The sequence below is a fragment of the Oreochromis niloticus genome, linkage group LG16 (genome assembly GCF_001858045.2).
Source record: "Oreochromis niloticus isolate F11D_XX linkage group LG16, O_niloticus_UMD_NMBU, whole genome shotgun sequence".
In the NCBI taxonomy this organism is placed as follows: Eukaryota; Metazoa; Chordata; class Actinopteri; order Cichliformes; family Cichlidae; genus Oreochromis; species Oreochromis niloticus.
Window position 1 is genome coordinate 1252601 of NC_031987.2, and position 18020 is coordinate 1270620.

Here is an 18020-nt window from a genome sequence, read left to right on the forward strand (position 1 = left end):
GAGTTGGAAACTAAAAGGGACTGTCTATAGCTTGGCAGCCACGGTGTTTCACGTATATGAATGTGCATTTACGTAAGAGATGTAAATTCATGTTCAGCTGAATAATTATAGTTGGCTCTGAAAGGGCAGAAGTAAACTTTGTACATTTTGATAGAAATTCACAGTTTGTATTTATGGTTCAGTGTCTTTTACAAGTTCAGTGTGTGACAAGGTTATAATAAGAACTCTGTTAAGTGTACTTACTCTGTAATATTCTACATGTATGAGCTAATTTGAAGGAGAGTGACTTCATTTAGTTAAGCCCCCTTTATTCAGTATTGGCAAATGTCGTTGCTGCTTACTTTTGTATGCTGTCTGTGTACATATGTCTAAATAATCAAAATGTCACATACAAGTAAAGAAGCTCAGGGTGCAGCAGCTGCTCTGGAAGAAGAGACAGAGTTAGAGCAGACAGATGAATCAAATATTGGGCAAAATATAGCACCACCTGAAGAGCCTCGTAGAAGTGAAAGAACCTGGACATTAACAGAAAAAGGAAAGGAGTTTCAGAAAGAGCAAATCAAAGGGCTATTGCTTCACTTTCACAGCAAATATGAACGATGGAAAGCTCTGATTAAGGTAGCTAAAAGATCTGTGTTAAAACAGGATCCTAGTGACATCCTACAAGAACACATCACCAGTATTCAAAGGGAATTATCTGAGTTGAACATTGCTTATGATGATTACCAAAGAATTGATCAACCAGCCCATGACATGCGTCGCAAGATGGATAACTGCATCTCGATCACTAAGACTGTAGTACAAAATGTTCAATCTGAAATGCAGGGAACAGCTGAGGAGTTGATTTGGTCAGATCATAGTTCTGTATTCTCATCCTCAGCTTCCAGTGTTTCACTTCCTGCCTCTAATGGTTCTAAAGCTTCTTCTATTCACTCAAATGTATCTTCACTTAGAAGACAAGAAGCTGCTGCCGAGTATGCAGCTACACAGGCTGTACTGCAGATTATGGCTGAACAAGAGGGCCACCAAGAGAAACTGCAAAACCTTGAAGCTGAAGAGAGGTTGATCATTGCAGACCAAGAAGCAGCCGCATTAGCTCGTCGTCTTGAAGGAGAAAGAGAAGAAACTGAACGTAGGCTAGAAAGAGAGAAAGAAGAGGCTGCTCTCTTAAAGAAACAGCAAGAAGAGAATTCTGCAAGAAGAAGGTCTGTAGAAAACCTAAAGAGAGAACTTGAGCGTTTGGAGAATTTGAAAAGGCTGAATGCAGCCAAAGCAAGGCTTCAAGTGTATGATGAGAATGAGCTCAGTCCAGCCCAAGGGAATGCTCCACAGAGCCTGGATCTACATAAGGTTATGCAGCCACTCAATCAGGTGAAGCCTGAGGACCAGCACTCACAACCACCAAAGGATGCAGTGCCAACACATGTGCTTCAAGATAGCACAGGAGAGCTTGTGAAGGTCTTAGCTGAGGCTATATCAGCAAATAGGCTACCCATTCCAGAGCCCACAGTTTTTAGTGGTGATCCACTCAAGTTTAATCATTGGAAGTCATCCTTCCAAACTCTTATTGAAAAGAAAAACATTCCAAGCTCAGAGAAAATATTCTTCCTCCAGAAATATGTTGGAGGAGCAGCTAGAGAGGCATTAGAAGGTTATTTTCTGATTGGTTCAGATACTGCATATGTTGCTGCATGGGAACTCCTCAATGAGCGATACGGCCAGCCTTTTATGATTGCCAAAGCCTGCCGAGACAAATTACATGCCTGGCCAAAAATAGCGTCAAGAGAGAGCGCTGACTTAAAGAAATTTGTGGACTTACGCAGTTGTGAATGTGCCATGGCTCACAATGAGAGTCTGCATATTCTTGATGATGGCATTGAAAACTGACAGCCAAGTTGCCTGATTGGTTAAGCAGCAGATCGAACTGAAAAGCCACACAGTATCAGCTAGAGCATGGAAGGTTCCCAGATTTCAAGTATTTTGTAACCTTCCTCACATTGGAGGCTAGTATTGCTTGCAACCCTGTTACATCTTACTATGCTTTGCGGCAAGGGGAGCCGGAAAACACAAGATCTAAACCTCAGAATGTAGTGACCTCTAAGAACCAAGCAGCAAGTGCAAGGATTTTTACAACTAACACCACTGAGAAGAACATAAGCACATGTATGTTTTGTAAGAAAACAGGACATGTCTTGCACAAGTGCCGTAGACTAACTGCAAGGCCAGTCGCTGACCGAGTGAAGTTCATTCAAGGTGAGAAACTGTGCTTCGGCTGTTTGAGTCCTGGCCATCAATCCAAGAATTGCGGCAACCGGATGGTCCGCAACACCTGCTCAAAGCACCACCCCACATGCTTACATGAGGATCCCTCAAAACAACAAGAAAATGATGAGACAAGTTGCAGTAAGGAAAGAAAGCCACAATCACCGCAAGACACCACTCAAGAAACCACATCCAATAGAGTTGTGCATGATGGTAACAGTGCTCAGACTTCAGCAATAGTTCCTGTTTATGCATCAATGCCAAGTGATTCAAACAAAGAAGTCCTTGTCTATGCTCTGTTAGATTCACAAAGTGACTCTTCATTCATTCTTGAAGAAGTGGCAGATGCTCTTGATGTTAATGCAGAGCCAGTCAAGTTGAAGCTGTCCACAATGTCGTCCAAGGAGACAATTGTACCATGCAAAAGACTCAAAGGCCTACAAGTAAGAGGGTTATCTTCTTCTAAGAAGATCACAGTGCCAACGGTCTACACTCGTGAATTCATACCTGCCAATCGTACACACATTCCAACGCCAGAGACTGCAAGGGCATGGCCTCATTTAGAGCATCTTGCGGAACACATTGCCCCGCCGAAGAAATGTGAAATCGGTCTTCTTATTGGGTATAACTGTGTATAGCAAGTGACCCCTGAACCCAAAGTAACAAGTAAGTTGAAGAGCAAAGTTCATTATGTTTGCAAAACAAGAACTAAGGAGATGACTGCTCCAGAAGACGTACTTAAGGTGCTGGAATCTGACTTCAGTGAAAGGCTTGGAGAAGAGGCAAATCTCTCGCAAGAAGATCTCCGGTTTTTGACAAAAATGAAAGAAGAAATTAAGCACAAAGGAGACGGAAATCTTGATATGCCTCTGCCTTTTAAACAGAGCAGGCCAGAGCTACCAAATAACAAGCCATGTGCTGTTCAATGCCTCATGTGCTTGGAAAAGAAGCTCAAGAGAGACCAGAAATATCGGACAGATTACATGAACTTCATGAAAGACATTATCAGTCGTGGTGAAGCAGAAAAGGTCCCAGAAGAAGAGGTTGATAAACAATCAACTTGGTATATTCCCCACCATGGCGTATACCACCCTCAAAAGCCAGAGAAACTGCGAGTGGTCTTTGATTGCTCGGCAAGATTTCAAGACATGTCATTGAATGACCACCTTCTTACAGGGCCAGAGCTCACAAACACCTTGGTGGGAGTTCTTTGTAGATTTAGGGCCCAGTCGCTATTATGTGTGATGTGGAACGAATGTTTCATCAATTCCATGTAAAGCCAGAAGACCAAGATTACTTGAGGTACTTATGGTGGGAGAATGGTAATCTCGAGTCTCCGCCATCAGTTTTTCAGATGAAAGTCCATTTGTTTGGAGCAGCTTCCTCATCTGGCTGTGCCAATTTTGGACTTAAACACCTAACCACAGAAGGTCAGGATCGATTTAACCAAAGCACTGTCAAGTTCATCTGAAGAAATTTTTATGTTGATGATGGACTGGTGAGTGTAAGGTCTGATGCTGAGGCAATCGAGCTGATCAAGGAAGCGAGAGAGCTCTGCAGTGCAGGCAAGCTTATACTACACAAGTTCATTTCCAACAGCAAGAAGGTATTGGAGTCAATACCAAAGGAAGAGTGTGCTGACAGTGTCAAAGAGCTGGACAGAGATTTAGGGGAGCCACTCCTAGAAAGAGCACTGGGCGTGCAATGGTGCGTATCCTCTGATGACTTTCAGTTCAGAGTAACTGTCAAGACACACCCAATGACAAGAAGAGGAGTGCTATCCACAGTAGCTTCCATCTACGATCCTTTGGAAAGAATAAAGAAAGAGAAGGAAACGAAAAAAGAGAAGAAAAAACGGAAGGAGGAAATAGTTCTACTTGTTGAAGCAGAATAAGCATGTGTTAAACTGTTGTAAATGCTTATAACTCAAGTCTGTGAAGAAATCTCAAGGTGAGATTTGGTGGGAGTTTAACTGCCATAAATGTAAATTTTGTCAATTTGTTTAATTTATTGTGTTCCCTCACGGTTACATGCAGCCAGCGAGTGACAGTTTGACGGTGTATTTTATGGTGTTTTGGAGGAGAAGTGTGACGGAAGAATAAATCCATCAGTGAATGAAGAACCGTGGTGTCGTGTATCAACTGGAGGGAGTGATAGTCAAACTCGGACCTGCCCAGACCCGCCCTACCAGCGCAAATTCAACAGCTCATCAAGATGGGAACACAGATGAGCCACTGTTTAGGACACACAGTTTCTTAAGGTTTTCATGAAGAAGTCTATAAGTGTTTTTGGTCTGACTTATAGACTTGAGAGTGATAATATACATTCTTTTTAATTTTCTTTACAGTTTATAACGCCGTCTCTTCACGAGATCTCATTAGACCGGCGGTCATGAATGCAGCACCGCGGAAAGTCGGTGATAGGAAATCACGTGATGTTGTGGAAGCACGGACGCTTACCTGACAGGCTCCCAGTACGCTTTGAGAAGTCATGTGATATAGTTTGTGTTTTTCTTTGTCCTGAGACCCAGCGTGAGATGACCAAAACTTAATTTTGAAGTACAGAGAATGGAAACCAGGAGAAAAGCAAACATTAAAATCTATATTTAATGAAGAACATTACAAAGAGAAATGTCACAGTTTCATTTGATTTTCTTAAAATGCTTATGTTTAATTTTCAAACAACATTAAAAGTGTCTGGACCCCATTTGGCAGCATCAGTTTTATGTTCACAGTCAAACAAGTCAAAAAGTCGGACACAGAAAATCCGGCTGGTTCATTTGCAGATCTTCTGACCTGCAGCACCAAATAATAAGCTGGTCTCCAAACACGAGGAGAACCTGCGAGTCATCGACGCTCAGAGCAGCACACATCAGTATCATCTGTTTCTCAAATACGGCGAGAACTCCTCCTCTTCCTCTTCAGTTAGCATGTCCGTGCTGTCGCCTTCACGTCTGCTCGCGGTGCGGTCTCTGTGTGTCGGGAATACTTGAGGTGTCAGGTGATCACCTGGTTCAGTTTGTGAGTCTGTGGCAGGTAAACCCTCCAGGCTGGACTCCTTCAAAAAGCCTGTGACGTCCTCCTCATCTTCATCGCGTGCAGCCATTGAGGCGAGGGTGACTGAGAACAGGTTGACATTGCCGGAGATGTCCCGCACCTCCTCGTCCTCTTTGGACTTCACCACCTCCTCGTCCTGACTTTGTCCCCAGACTCCACTTCGACTCCTCTCTTTCACCAAACAGAGCTGCGCTCCCTCCACCTCCGTCTCCACCTGGCCTTCGTCAGACTCTGCAGGCAGCGCCGTTACCTTCACCTTAGCAAATAACCTTGAACTTCCAGCGTCCAGTGCTGCCGTTGGCTCGCTGTTCGTTGACATGTTGCCAGAAAGCTCCTGACAGCAGCAGCTTTCCCCCGAGGAGAGATCCACTGCCCTGTTCACATAGTGCAAGTTGCCATCATCATCATCATCGTCCTCTGAGTTATCGTCAATGTTGGCAGAAGGTGATGTTGTGTGATTGTTATGCTCCCCGGTCTCCGAGGTAACTGAGATGGGATCTGGGACGGTAGGCTGCGGGGTCAGGACGTAGCCTTTGGTTAGAGCCGTCTACAAAGAGAAGAGAAAGAAGCTCTGAGAAGGTGGAACAGAGGCAAACTCTGCTGAAGACGTCTGAGTATCATCGAGTCACAGCTGTGTCTAAGTATGCAGGACAAACACATCAGCGAAAGCTGTTTTCTGGGGACAGTCACTGTGATCTGTTAGCTGTCTGACAACTACTCTTTCAAGGACCTAGAGATGGTCAAGAGATGCTTTTGAAGTAAAGGTTTAACTACAGCCAGCTTGAAGGCCTGTGGTACATAGTCGATTATTACAGATAGGTTGATCATATTTAAGATTGAAGCAAGATCTACATGGAGCAGCAGGGTAAAACAGAAGTAGTTTTCAGCTCAGCTGACTCATTTGCTTAACCTTTGAAGGAGTTTGGTCCTTCTGTGGAAATGCAAATCACAACATGCTGGAGGAGCTTTACGACTGTGGAGCTTCAAAGTATTTGAACTTTGCCCTCTGAGAGACGCTCATGGATGGAAATGAAGGCGATGTTCAACTTTACAGCAGAAATAAACACATCATTATAAAATCGCTCAAACCACAGGTGTTAGAGTGTATATGAAACTGGATTTCTTACAATTAGAGCTCTGGGCACAGTTTCCTTCAGTTTACAAATGACTCCCGTGTAGAAGAGGAGGAGCAGGCAGCTCGTGACGATGAAGATGGCAACCATCGGGACGCCGATGACCAAACCTAAAGTGAGGCCTGCAGACACACAGACACACATTATTCCATGCAGACGACCATCTGAACCAGCCGAAGTACAGCGGAGGGGTGTGGTTTGTGGCTCTGCTGTGGGAGGGATGGGTGGAGCAGGTGGCTAGGGGAGGAGTCCCACTGGCGAGAGTGGCAGACCTGGCATGTGTTAGTAATTATTCCCTCTGTATATTTACACAGATAAGGAGGCAGATGAATTGTGGCAGCTCATTATTGCTCTGACTCGGCAACAACGCCCGCCTTACCGGCTGCACATCAGCTCACCTCTCTGCTGGTCCACCGCCGTGGTGAAGGTGCACTTCCAGGCAGACGGCTCAGGTTCATGGTTGTTTCGGTTTCCGATGTTGAGCTTCACCTGTATGCAGTACTCCGCCCCTCTCTTTAAGTTTTCAAGGGTCAAACTTTTTTTTTCTGTTTCCAGCGTCTGCAGGTCAAAGAAGGAGGAAACGCGTCATTAAAATCACATCTGGCGTTTGTCCACGACCCACTGGTGTCATCCTCAGCATCGTTTTCTCCGCTGACCTCTACGCGGCCATGAAGACACCTTTGGAGGCCTGACCAGGTGTATAACACCTGCTCTGACAGGTGACTCTCAAAGTCAAAGTCTCCTCATGCCAATCAACCCGACACCTGCTTTTAGGCAGAAACCTGCTGTGATTGCAAGGGCGTAGATTTGGTTTTGGCATTGGTGGGGACGGACGATTCAACCACCGAACCCCGCCCTGTTTCTGTTTTTCCCCTTTTTGTCTTTGCTTCTTGATAAAAGGAGAAATATACTTGCCTACATGTGCTATTCTACATGCTTTTAAACTATTTAAAATTACAATTCATAGTTTTATATGTGAATTATATAATGTTAAATTACTATTAAACTAAGTATTTTAGACTTTAGTTTACTTCAGCCATATTCCATATAAATCAGGTATCATACAAAAATAAAAACAGCTTCAAATACAGTCATGACAATAAAAGAATATGACTTTAAGGACTTAACAACATTATTTCAGTTATAGTACACCAACATCTCTTACACATTAGCACTAAGGGAACACTGAATGACCTGCTGGTTTTTGTCCATAAAACTACTCATCTAATATTACCACAAAGTAAAAGATCTCTCAGCAACATTTTACGCACACGATTGCTCCGATCAAATCAGTGAGCTGGGATTTTTTATTCTAAACATGAACTACTGTTACCAGTTGGTGTTGGCACAAAACCTTCGGCCTTCTGTTAGAAAGCGGATGATAAATCTGAACTTCATCTTTCAGCACAACAATGACCCAAAGCACACATCCAGAACAACAACAGAATGGATTCACCGGAATAAGACTGAGGCTTTGGAAGAGACCAGACAGAGTCCAGACCTGAATTCCATCCAACCAGGGTTCACACGCCTTTTTCAGGTTCAAATTCAAGCACTTTTTAAGCACTTTCAAGGTCCCTTTTCAAGCTTTTCCAGCACATCAGCCCCCCGCCCAAAAAAGAAAAAAGAAAAAAAAGAATGCATGTTTCAGTGAGACCATGTGAAAATTAAAACAAATCATCCTAGGTGAACTTAAACACCTTTGTTCACCTTTTGTTAAGAAATAGAAAAACGCACCACACAAAAATACAGTGGAACCCCGACTTACGAATACCCCATTTCACGAAAAATGCCTTCCGAATCATGTGACAACCCCTTGGCTTCCGTACTTGCGCTTCGCTGTTCCACTTGAACGACGTATTGTTGTTCTAGTCAGCAATTAGCCTACAGCCTATCGTTCAGCATCGCCTCACTCAAAACGCGCAATGGGTGCTTCGACTTACGAAAATTTTTGACTTACGAAAGACCCTCAGGAACGAATTAATTTCGTAAGTCGGGGTTCCACTGTACTGCAAAAGGAAACGGTCGCCTTATATACATAGTGTATAAACTCAAAATGCAGATTTCAGTTAAAAATTAAGATGTGAAAATGTGAACAAATCAACTTGTTAGAGATGTTCTCCTCCTGTTGAACCCCCCCAAAAGAGAAATAAATAAGTCTTCTCATCAGATATTGATGCTTCTTTCCTGTGTGACAAGAAGTAGGAGACAGATGTTTGTTTGTTTTTTAAGTTAATTCCCAATAAAACTGTTTTATTGCTAACTACATTGCTGTCTGTATTATTGTTGAAGCCCTAAACGATCACCTTTAAAGTGTTTGTGCTGATAACATCATGTACAGTCAGACAGGCATGGAGAACAGCACTGACTGGGAGGCTTTGAACAGATCACATAGTTCAATTCAACATATAAGACTTTAAGAATGCACAAGCATCTACTTAAAATCTATTGAATTTATCATCCGTGATATTACTATGTGCAATTCCACTGTAATTTGTATCTCCCTTAAATAAACAGGCAGCCTTAAAGTATGAAACATTCATATACAAATACATATAAATGTGTGTACTGTCTGAGTGGCTGATAGTGCCCCACAGGCCTCAGTGTGAGCTTGAAGACATTTATAATGTTTAAGTAGTTTAATGTGTCGGTGCTGACGATAAACACATTTTGAATGAAAGCCGGGGAACTTTGGTAGCACAGAAACAAGTGGCTATTCTTTGTGACCATATGGATCACTCATATTACCATTATTTCAAATACTCAAAAAGCTGGTCCAGGGTATAACTGGCCGTTTTTGACTACTTTTGATTTGGCCTCTATATTTCACCTTTAAAAACTGTTTATCTTGCCAATCTGTTATTTTCTCATTTTGACATGTGTCAGCACAATTTATCTAAATTCAGACAAAATTTAAAATACGAGTAGAAAGTGATATTTTTGACTGTAAAACCCACAAGCATGTTTAAGGAATCATTTTCATAACTTGAAATGCAAATAGAAATTGTACATTTTTAAAAAATATGAACAAGTTTTGCAAACTAAGTTATCTGGTACTATTCACCTAAAAATGGAGCCAAGGCTCAGACGTTTTTCATATAACCATTCAAAACTATTTACAGAACAATCAGGTGTTCTGCATCAAATAAGAAGGCACAAATTATTTATGCAACTCCAAAAAATAGTTAGTGTCCACTCTAACACAGATGAGAACAGCACAGGGATAAACCTGCAGGTCTGACAGCAGGTGTGTCACTCAGCGTTTACACTGCAACCTGCCTTTGGTGGCTTTTTTGCAGCAACTGTGACATTCACTAGTAGAACTGACACACAAAACAAAACAACGACTACACACTAACTACACAAGACAACACACTAACTTGAGACTCCAAACACGGTAAACGTATCAAAACTCTCTCTCTCTCTTCCCTCTCTTCCCAACAACCAAATACCACATGTTGCCGTATCATTTTTTGATTGATCGACATGGTACATTTTTCCACCAATAGGGAAGGAGTGTTTTTTCTTTTTTCACTCACAAGCAAAGCGTGTTTGCTGGCGCTCTCCATAAAAAACGCCATTTTTACCGTTTCTTCACCGAGTAAACGCCACTGTTTTATTAAAAACAAAACACATCGGTTTTACGTGGCCTATTAACACAATTTAAAAACTGGTATATAGTTTGAAGTCCCCAGGTTGACCCAAGTTGAAATGGAGACTCTTGGTCTGTCGACCCCAGAGGGTTAACCAGAAAGCCTTAAGTTGGCTAGTTATGTATCGGGCTAATGTTTAAAGCTTTCACTTGAGTAAATTAACTCATTGCTAAGTAACGTTAGCCAAGTTCACAGCATATTCCATAATAGCGCTGCCATACTGCATCACACTCAGTGCATTTCAATCATTTCTCCAGCGAGTTTGATAGCTAGCAAAATAATAATCATTAAAAAATAGCACGTGTAGGGGCGTGGTTAGCAAGTAATGGCGTAAGACGTTTCTTGGAAGAGCTCCGCACCAGCCTATAGTTTTTTACTCATATCGATCTGTTTTTTGAGACCTTTCTGTTGATTCCTGACGTTTGTATATACTTTATAACAATGACGAAACCTAAAGCTTCAAAAGCCCGTGAAAAGACTGAGAAAATCGGAGAAGATGAAGGTGAGTCAGTGAATGTGGCTAACGAGCACGCGCTAGCTGAGGAGCCAAGTGCAAAAGGCCCCGTGACTTCCCAAGCAGCTAACCCGACGTCAGCTGACATAATGAGTGCAATTGCTAGATTGGAGACTTCGGTTGATAGCAAATTAACTGCTATTTCAACCACGATGAACGCCATGGAGGCCACTCTTTCCACTGTAACTGGGAGGATACATGATATTGAGGAGGCTGTAAATGGGCATGACGAGAGGATTGCTGTTTTTGAGGCGTTCTGCGACCCGCTCCAGAAAGGATACGATTTACACCACAAAAAATTGGATGACCTCGAGTTGCGGTCAAGACGACAGAATATCAGGATCCTTGGAGTTGCAGAGGGGACGGAGAAAGGAAACCCACTGGACTTTGCTTCTGAGCTTATTCCTAAGCTTCTGGGGAGTGAGAACTTCACGGGCAGGGTCGTGGTGGATAGAGCGCACCGTGCCCTGGGCCCCAAGCCAGCTGACGGGGACTGGCCTCGTCCTTTTATTGTAAGGCTGCACTACTATCCAACCCGTGAGCGTATCCTGAGGCTGGCAACACAAAAAGCTCCGCTGCAGTACAATGGGGCGAAAGTTTTCATCTTTCCGGATCTGACTGCGGAGGTGCTGGCACGGCGCAAGAAGTTTGAAGAAGTCCTCAAACGGTGCAGGGCGGCCAATCTACGCTACGGCTTTATTCATCCTGCTCGATTTCGGGTGACGCTGGACGGGGTCACACAGACTTTTGATAAGCCGGAGGCTGCCAAAAGATTCCTGGATCAGAAACTGGCCGTGGGTACAAATGAGTAGGACTTTTTAACACAACGGTTTACTTCCTCAGGTATATGTTTCTTCTGCATAAGCCTTATTTTTACTGTTCTAATGGGCGTGTTGATGTGGGCTCATACAGTTTAGGTCAGTATTATTGCTGTTATTACTTTCTATAATATGGACAGTATAAGCCTTCAGGGTCTTTGATTACTCTTTGATTTGCTGTATGGGAGCCTAGTAAAGCTCACACATATATGGGTTTATATGGCTTTTGTTTTTAATTTATCTGAATTTTTCCCATATATATTTTTTTTTCTTTTTTCTTTTTTTTCTTTTCTTTTATAAAGTGTCTTATAAATCTCCTTTGCTGGTGTGGGGCTGCAGGATGGGTTAGGGGTAGGATTGTAGCTACTACTATGTTCCTATTGGATATATTGGGTGGAGAAGGGCTTCGATTGGGGAGGCCCCTCATTTTTAGTGGGACTGTTCTTAGCGTTTTATGTTTTGATGTTTTTGTTCTATGGTGGTACAATCTTAAATGTGATAATTACAGAGTCTATAAGTACTGGTTGGCTAGTCAAATTAGGATAAGTAACATTTATGTTAAACACATTCAATAAGACTACACTGAGGTTGGTCAGCTGGAATGTGAAAGGCCTGGGTAATCCTGTAAAAAGGGCTAAGGTTCTTGCACACCTTAAACTATTGCAACCTGACATCATTTTTTTACAGGAGACGCATGCTAAGCGCAAGGTTCAATCTGTGCACCGTGCTAATTGGTTGGGTCAGGCATACAATGCTAATTTTGGAGCTAAAGCAAGAAGGGTTGCAATTTTATTCAGGAAGAATATTCCTTTCTGTCAAAGCACGGTTACTGTGGATCCAGGGGGAAGGTACCTAATTCTTACAGGTCTCTTGAACTCCTTAGCCGTCACTTTTGTAAACGTATACGGTCCTAACTTTGATCGCCCTGAGTTTTTTCAAAAGACTTTTAAGCTGTTGTCAAATGTAGGGATGGGTACCGGTGTCGGTTCTGACATAAACGGTAGTAACCAGACCGAAAAGCAGCGCACATTTCGGTGCTTTATTTCGGTGCTTTTTTTTTCCTGAGCCAATTCTAGCCAATCATTTTACGTTTCCGAGGATAGTAGGCGGGGCCAGGTACGTACGTTCTTTTAGAGCAGAGCTACAGATTAAAAATGCCCAAGGCAAAGCGGTCAAAAGTCTGGCTGTACTTCACAGCAAAAGATGCAAACTCAGCAGCCTGCAACAAGTGCTTTAAGCTGATACTGTGATACTGTCAAAGGAGGTAACACCTCAAATCTGATGAAACACCTGGCGACACATAGCGTTTTTTTAAAGCCGAAAAAAGCGCCGTGTTTGATAGCTTGCTGCGAGACCTCACACCGAGCACATCTACTGCGGGTGTGGTGCCTGTTATCGGACCCGGAGTTAGCAACATCCCCCAAAAACCCGAAGAGGAGAGTCCTGGCCCCTAGCCCTGTCAGCGTAGCAGAAATGATGACGGATGATGATGACAGCAGCAGCCGTTCTCCTCTGCGTGAGTAGCTTCATGTTGTTCGTGTGTAATTAACGTTGAGTACGCTAACCACGTTATTACATTAATGCATGTAAGGTGAACTAGCAAACACCGTCGTAGTTACATGCGGCTGTCTTCTTGTTTGATGGCAGATACTCCCTTCACCCTGGCCAAAAAGGCTCAAGTGACCAAAGTGGAAAACAGTTAAACATGAGAGGTTTTTGGACAAAGTTTGTGTTTTTTCCATTGTTTAAGCACTGCTTCCAGCCAAGAGTGAGACCATATATGCCCTATAGCTGCAGAAAAGGCTAACATTGTTATCTTTTTACAAAAAAAACAGCTGAACATGAGAGGTTTTTGGACCAAGTTTGTGTTCTCCATTCTTTAAGCACCGGTTCCAGCACCGTTTAAGCACCGGCACTGTTTCAAAAGTACCGGTTTGGCACCGGTATCGGATAAAACCTAAACGATACCCATCCCTAGTCAAATGTGAATAATTCTAATATTATAATAGCTGGGGATATGAATCTGGTACTGGACACCTGTTTGGATAAAAGTGCATCGGCTCATACCCAACAGTCTAAATCCAGTCATGTTGTGAGGAGTGCGTTGAAAAATATGAACATGGTGGATACTTGGAGATTACTTTATCCCACAGGCAGGGCTTACTCCTTTTTCTCTTCCGTTCATGGGTCGTACTCCCGTATTGATTATAGCTTTCTGGACTCTAAACTTATTCCAATTATGAGGGATGTTACCTACCATCCTATTTTAATTTCTGACCATAGCCCTGTGTCCATTGATCTGGATTTTGCAGATTTAGCCAACTTACAGAGAAGAAACTGGCGCTTTGATCCAACTCTGCTTAAAGATGAGACCTTTCATAAGACATTGGAGAAGCACATCTTGGATTATATTAATGACAATGATAAAGGTGATGTTAACGATGCAATTCTCTGGGAGAGTATGAAGGCGGTAATTCGAGGCCACATTATTTCGTTCTCTGCAGCTAAACGTAAATCCCAGGAAATGGCTTTGAAGGATCTGGAGTCAAATATACAGCAGCTAGAACAAACTTATCAGTCCTCTCCCAAAATAGAATTACTGGGCAAAATTACTAAAATTACTAAATTGAAGTGTGAGTATAATTCTCTGCTCAGCAAACAAGCTTGCCTTCAAATCACTAAGTGTAAGCAAACATTTTTTGAATTGGGTGATAAGCTTCGTAGGTTACTTGCAAGATTACTTAGAAAAACACAAGCATCACAAACGATACTATCGATCAATAACGAACATGGGCGGACCACTAGAAACCCCCAACAAATAAACAAGTGTTTTTTATCGTAATCTTTATAGCTCTAAAAGTTCTGCGAGTCAGTCATTGATTGAGGACTTTCTGGAAGTGTAATCTCCCAAAATTAGATGATGACGCAGTTGCAGATTTGGAGGCGGACTTCACGTTAGATGAGATTAGGACAGCTATTCAACAGATGTCAAATAATAAGGCCCCTGGGCCGGATGGTTTTGGAGCAGAGTTTTATAATGCTTACACCTCATTGCTAGCCCCTCTGATTTTGCGTATGTTTAACTATTCAAAAGTGTCTGGCTCTTTGCCAGGTTCATTGTATCATGGTGTAATCTCATTGATTCTTAAAAAAGATCGCGATCCTATGTCTGTCTCGTCCTATCGGCCTATATCTCTCCTTTCTGTTGAGACCAAGATATTAACAAAAGTTTTATCAAATCGCCTTAAAGATCATATTGCTAAACTTATACATCCAGATCAATCAGGGTTTATCCCTAACCGCTACATTTATTTTAATTTGCGTAGATTATTTAATCTCATATATAGTCCTGCTAGGTGTTCAGATGACTCTGTGGTAATAGCTTTGGATGCTGAAAAAGCTTTTGATCAGGTCGAGTGGCCGTATATGTTTACTGTATTATCCAAATTTGGATTTGGTGATTCTTTTATCAATTGGATTAGAATTTTGTACAAAGGACCTATGGCCTCGGTAAGGACCAATAATGATGTATCAAACCCTTTTCGATTGCACAGGGGCACGTGACAGGGAGATCCCTGAACTTATGCCTCTGTCGGATGGGGTGGACATGGCTTATCTGCATAATACTCCATTTAGAATAGCGCTAGATAAGTTTGAATGTCTCGGTATCACAGTCACACGTAAGGTGTCACAACTTTTAAAGCAAAATTGGGATAGAAAAGTTAATCAGAGAATATTGAGTTTTGGATCAGATTGCCAATTTCCATGGTGGGGCGGATTAATGCCATCAAAATGGTAGTTTTGCCCAGATTTTTGTACCTCTTTCAGTCAATCCCAGTGTGCATTCCCCAGTCATATTTTAAAAAGCTGGATTCTATTGTATCCTCCTTTGTGTGGTCGGGTAAGGTTCCTAGAATTTCCAAAAAACATCTTGTTAAACATAAGACTTGTGGTGGCCTTGGACTCCCAAATTTTAGATTACATTACATGGCTGCAAACTTAAATATTTTTTCATTTTGGCGAAGGTGTACTCAGGTGCTGATTTGGAAGGACAGCCTTCATGGTTGATGATGGAACACCTGTCTTGTAGACAAACTTGTCTTCCAGCCCTGCTTAATAGCCCGATAAAAGTGAAGAGTACACTATATGGCAGAAATCCTGTAAGTCAAAATTCAATTAAGGTCTGGAACCAACTATTGGGCACAGTAAAGGCTCCTAAAATGTATCTGGATGCTCCCATTTGTAACAATCATGCCTTCAGACCTGGGCTGGAGGACATCACGTTTGTGACATGGCAAGGAAGAGGGATTTGTTCCCTCAAAGATATTTACATTGATGGACTTTTTCCATCTTTTCAGCAACTGAGGGTGAAATTTAATCTTCCTAATTCACATTTTTTCAGATTTTTACAGTTGAGACATTTCATCAAAGCATCTACTCCACAATAAGATTTGATTCCTCGAAACTCAGTGCTTGACAGCTTCGTGTCAGTTGAGCCCTACATTGGAGGTGCTGTGTCTCGCTTTTACAGGGCCTTACTAGATATATACAGTCCTTCATCTGATACTTTTAGGGAGCAGTGGCAGGAAGAACTGGGGCTGGATGTTACTGATGATGTTTGGCAAGAGTGCATTAAGAGTATATATTGTAGTTCTATAAATGCTAGACATAATCTGATCCAATTTAAGGTTGTGTATAGGTTGCATTTTTCTCCCACTAAAGTGGAAAAAATATATAAGAACGTTTCAGCCCTCTGTGTTAAGTGTTCAAGTGATCGAGGAACTTTATCTCACCTTTTCTTTCAATGCCGAAAACTGCAGCTTTTTTGGAATCATCTGTTTGATTTTCTGACCAAAGCCATTGGCAGGGAGGTCCCATGTACCCCCTTTGCAGCATTGTTCGGGGTGTCTGAACCGGGATGGGCAAGGGACAAGACAGAGACGCAGGTTGTGTCATTGACTACACTTGTGGCTAGAAAGCTGATACTTCTCTGCTGGAAGTCTGATAAACCTCCTACCTTCGAAATGTGGTTGAGAGAATTTGGAAATGTACTCCATCTGGACAAAATCAGGTTTACCTTGTCTAACCGAGAAAGAGTGTTTTATAAGATTTGGCAACCAGTCATTAGCCTGATGGATAAACTTAAGTGAAGTGTACTCTGTTTTAACATTTATATATGCTGTATCACCACCTTGTTGACTTGCTGTCCACCTTCTATTGTGTTCTCTTGAAGGTGGTTGTTGTATACTGTCCAATTATAAAATCAATAAAAATATATTGGAAAAAAAAAATAGCACGTGTAACGTACACGTACTGGAAAATTATTTACTAGCACTCACCTATCATGCGACTGTTGTTTTTCATCAAACACTCATTAAAACAGCAACCTACAGGTATGTTAGCGCACTCATCCCCGACTGGCCGAGGGAGGGGCGGGGTCACACGTTGAAACAGACAGCGGCGCAAGGCAGCCCAGGCGGGAAATTTTGCTTTTACATTTTGCGACTCATTTTATTTTTCTATCTGATAAGAAAACTATTCAATCAGATAGTTATTTGTTGTGAATGAAATACAGTTACACTTTCAAGCACTTTTAAGCACCACACCTGAAATTCAAGCACTTTTCAAACCTTGAAAAGACAACATTAAAATTCAAGGATTTTTAAGGATTTCAAGCACCCGTACGAACCCTGTCCAACATCTGTCGGCTGATCTGAAGAGGGCTGTGCACAGGAGATGTCCTCGCAATCTGTCCAATTTGGAGGGTTTTTTGCAAAGAAGAGTGAGCAAATATTTCTACATCAAGATGTGCCATGCTGATAGGTTCCTACCCAAAAAGACTGATTAGAGTGATAAAAGGCAAAGGTGCTGCAACAAAGTATTAGTTTAAGGGTGTGCATATTTGTGCAACCAGGTTATTTTATGCCAAATCTGCGCCTTTGTGTGATTGGCTGCATTTCCATTTTTATATCGTATATGTACTGTATGTGTTTTACAGCCGCGCCTGGACACCAGTCAGCGACCCCTGGCTCAGGGACAGGATGGTCTGTAGGCCCGTGTGACTGAAGCCTCAAACAGGTTTAAAGGAACTCTGGAACAAAGACTTTCACCAGCTGAGGTCTAAATCTGCACATTGATGTTGGGATGAAATGGATGTCCTACCCCGATTTCTCCATCGGTTCTGATCCGAAATGAGACTCTGAAACTGGCTCTGTATTCTTCCTGGATACCGGGAAAGTTAGGCACGTCATCAACCCGAGGCAGTGAAATGTTGATCTGGATGTAGTTTTCATATCCGACCAGTGAGAACTCTGGAGGACCTAATTTAGCTTGTAAACAGAAGAAAACACGCGGTCACCTTTTGGTAAAGATTCAACCTGTCCAGAGATTTTAGTTCAATCAAAGCCTGATGCATCTGGATTATTAGAGAGTAACTGAGTCTGTAAAGTTACTGTGTGTACCTGCAAAGTACCAGGTGAGTCACAGACACACTGAACCAAACACAGCTGACATCTTTGAATACAAATGATGAATTCTGACACTGCAGTAACCTCACTAACACTGTGGGACACACTTAAATCCAA

At 42.3% G+C, this 18020-nt stretch overlaps 2 protein-coding genes across 3 annotated transcripts in view; one reads left to right on the forward strand and one right to left on the reverse strand.

The window, feature by feature from the left end:
* LOC100692337 (uncharacterized) overlaps positions 1-18020 on the reverse strand; it is a 72461-nt gene that overhangs the window by 50041 nt on the left and 4400 nt on the right. Inside the window, exons 5-8 of one of the 2 annotated variants that reach the window (XM_019353027.2) lie at positions 17599-17765; positions 6850-7009; positions 6446-6573; positions 4850-5865 (exon numbers count right to left, since the gene is read on the reverse strand). The exons of the other annotated variant lie outside the window; for it this stretch is intronic. Coding sequence (XP_019208572.1) covers positions 5140-5865; positions 6446-6573; positions 6850-7009; positions 17599-17765 — 1181 coding nt within the window. The 3' untranslated portion in view covers positions 4850-5139. Of the gene's footprint in view, positions 1-4849; positions 5866-6445; positions 6574-6849; positions 7010-17598; positions 17766-18020 lie in introns of those variants that run through there. 2 annotated transcript variants of the gene reach the window in all.
* LOC109197613 (uncharacterized) lies at positions 359-5123 on the forward strand. The gene is made up of 3 exons (XM_025904131.1): positions 359-4212; positions 4299-4522; positions 4610-5123. Exon 1 carries the CDS (start codon positions 382-384, stop codon positions 1885-1887), a length of 1506 nt encoding a protein of 501 aa, XP_025759916.1. The 5' UTR covers positions 359-381; the 3' UTR covers positions 1888-4212; positions 4299-4522; positions 4610-5123.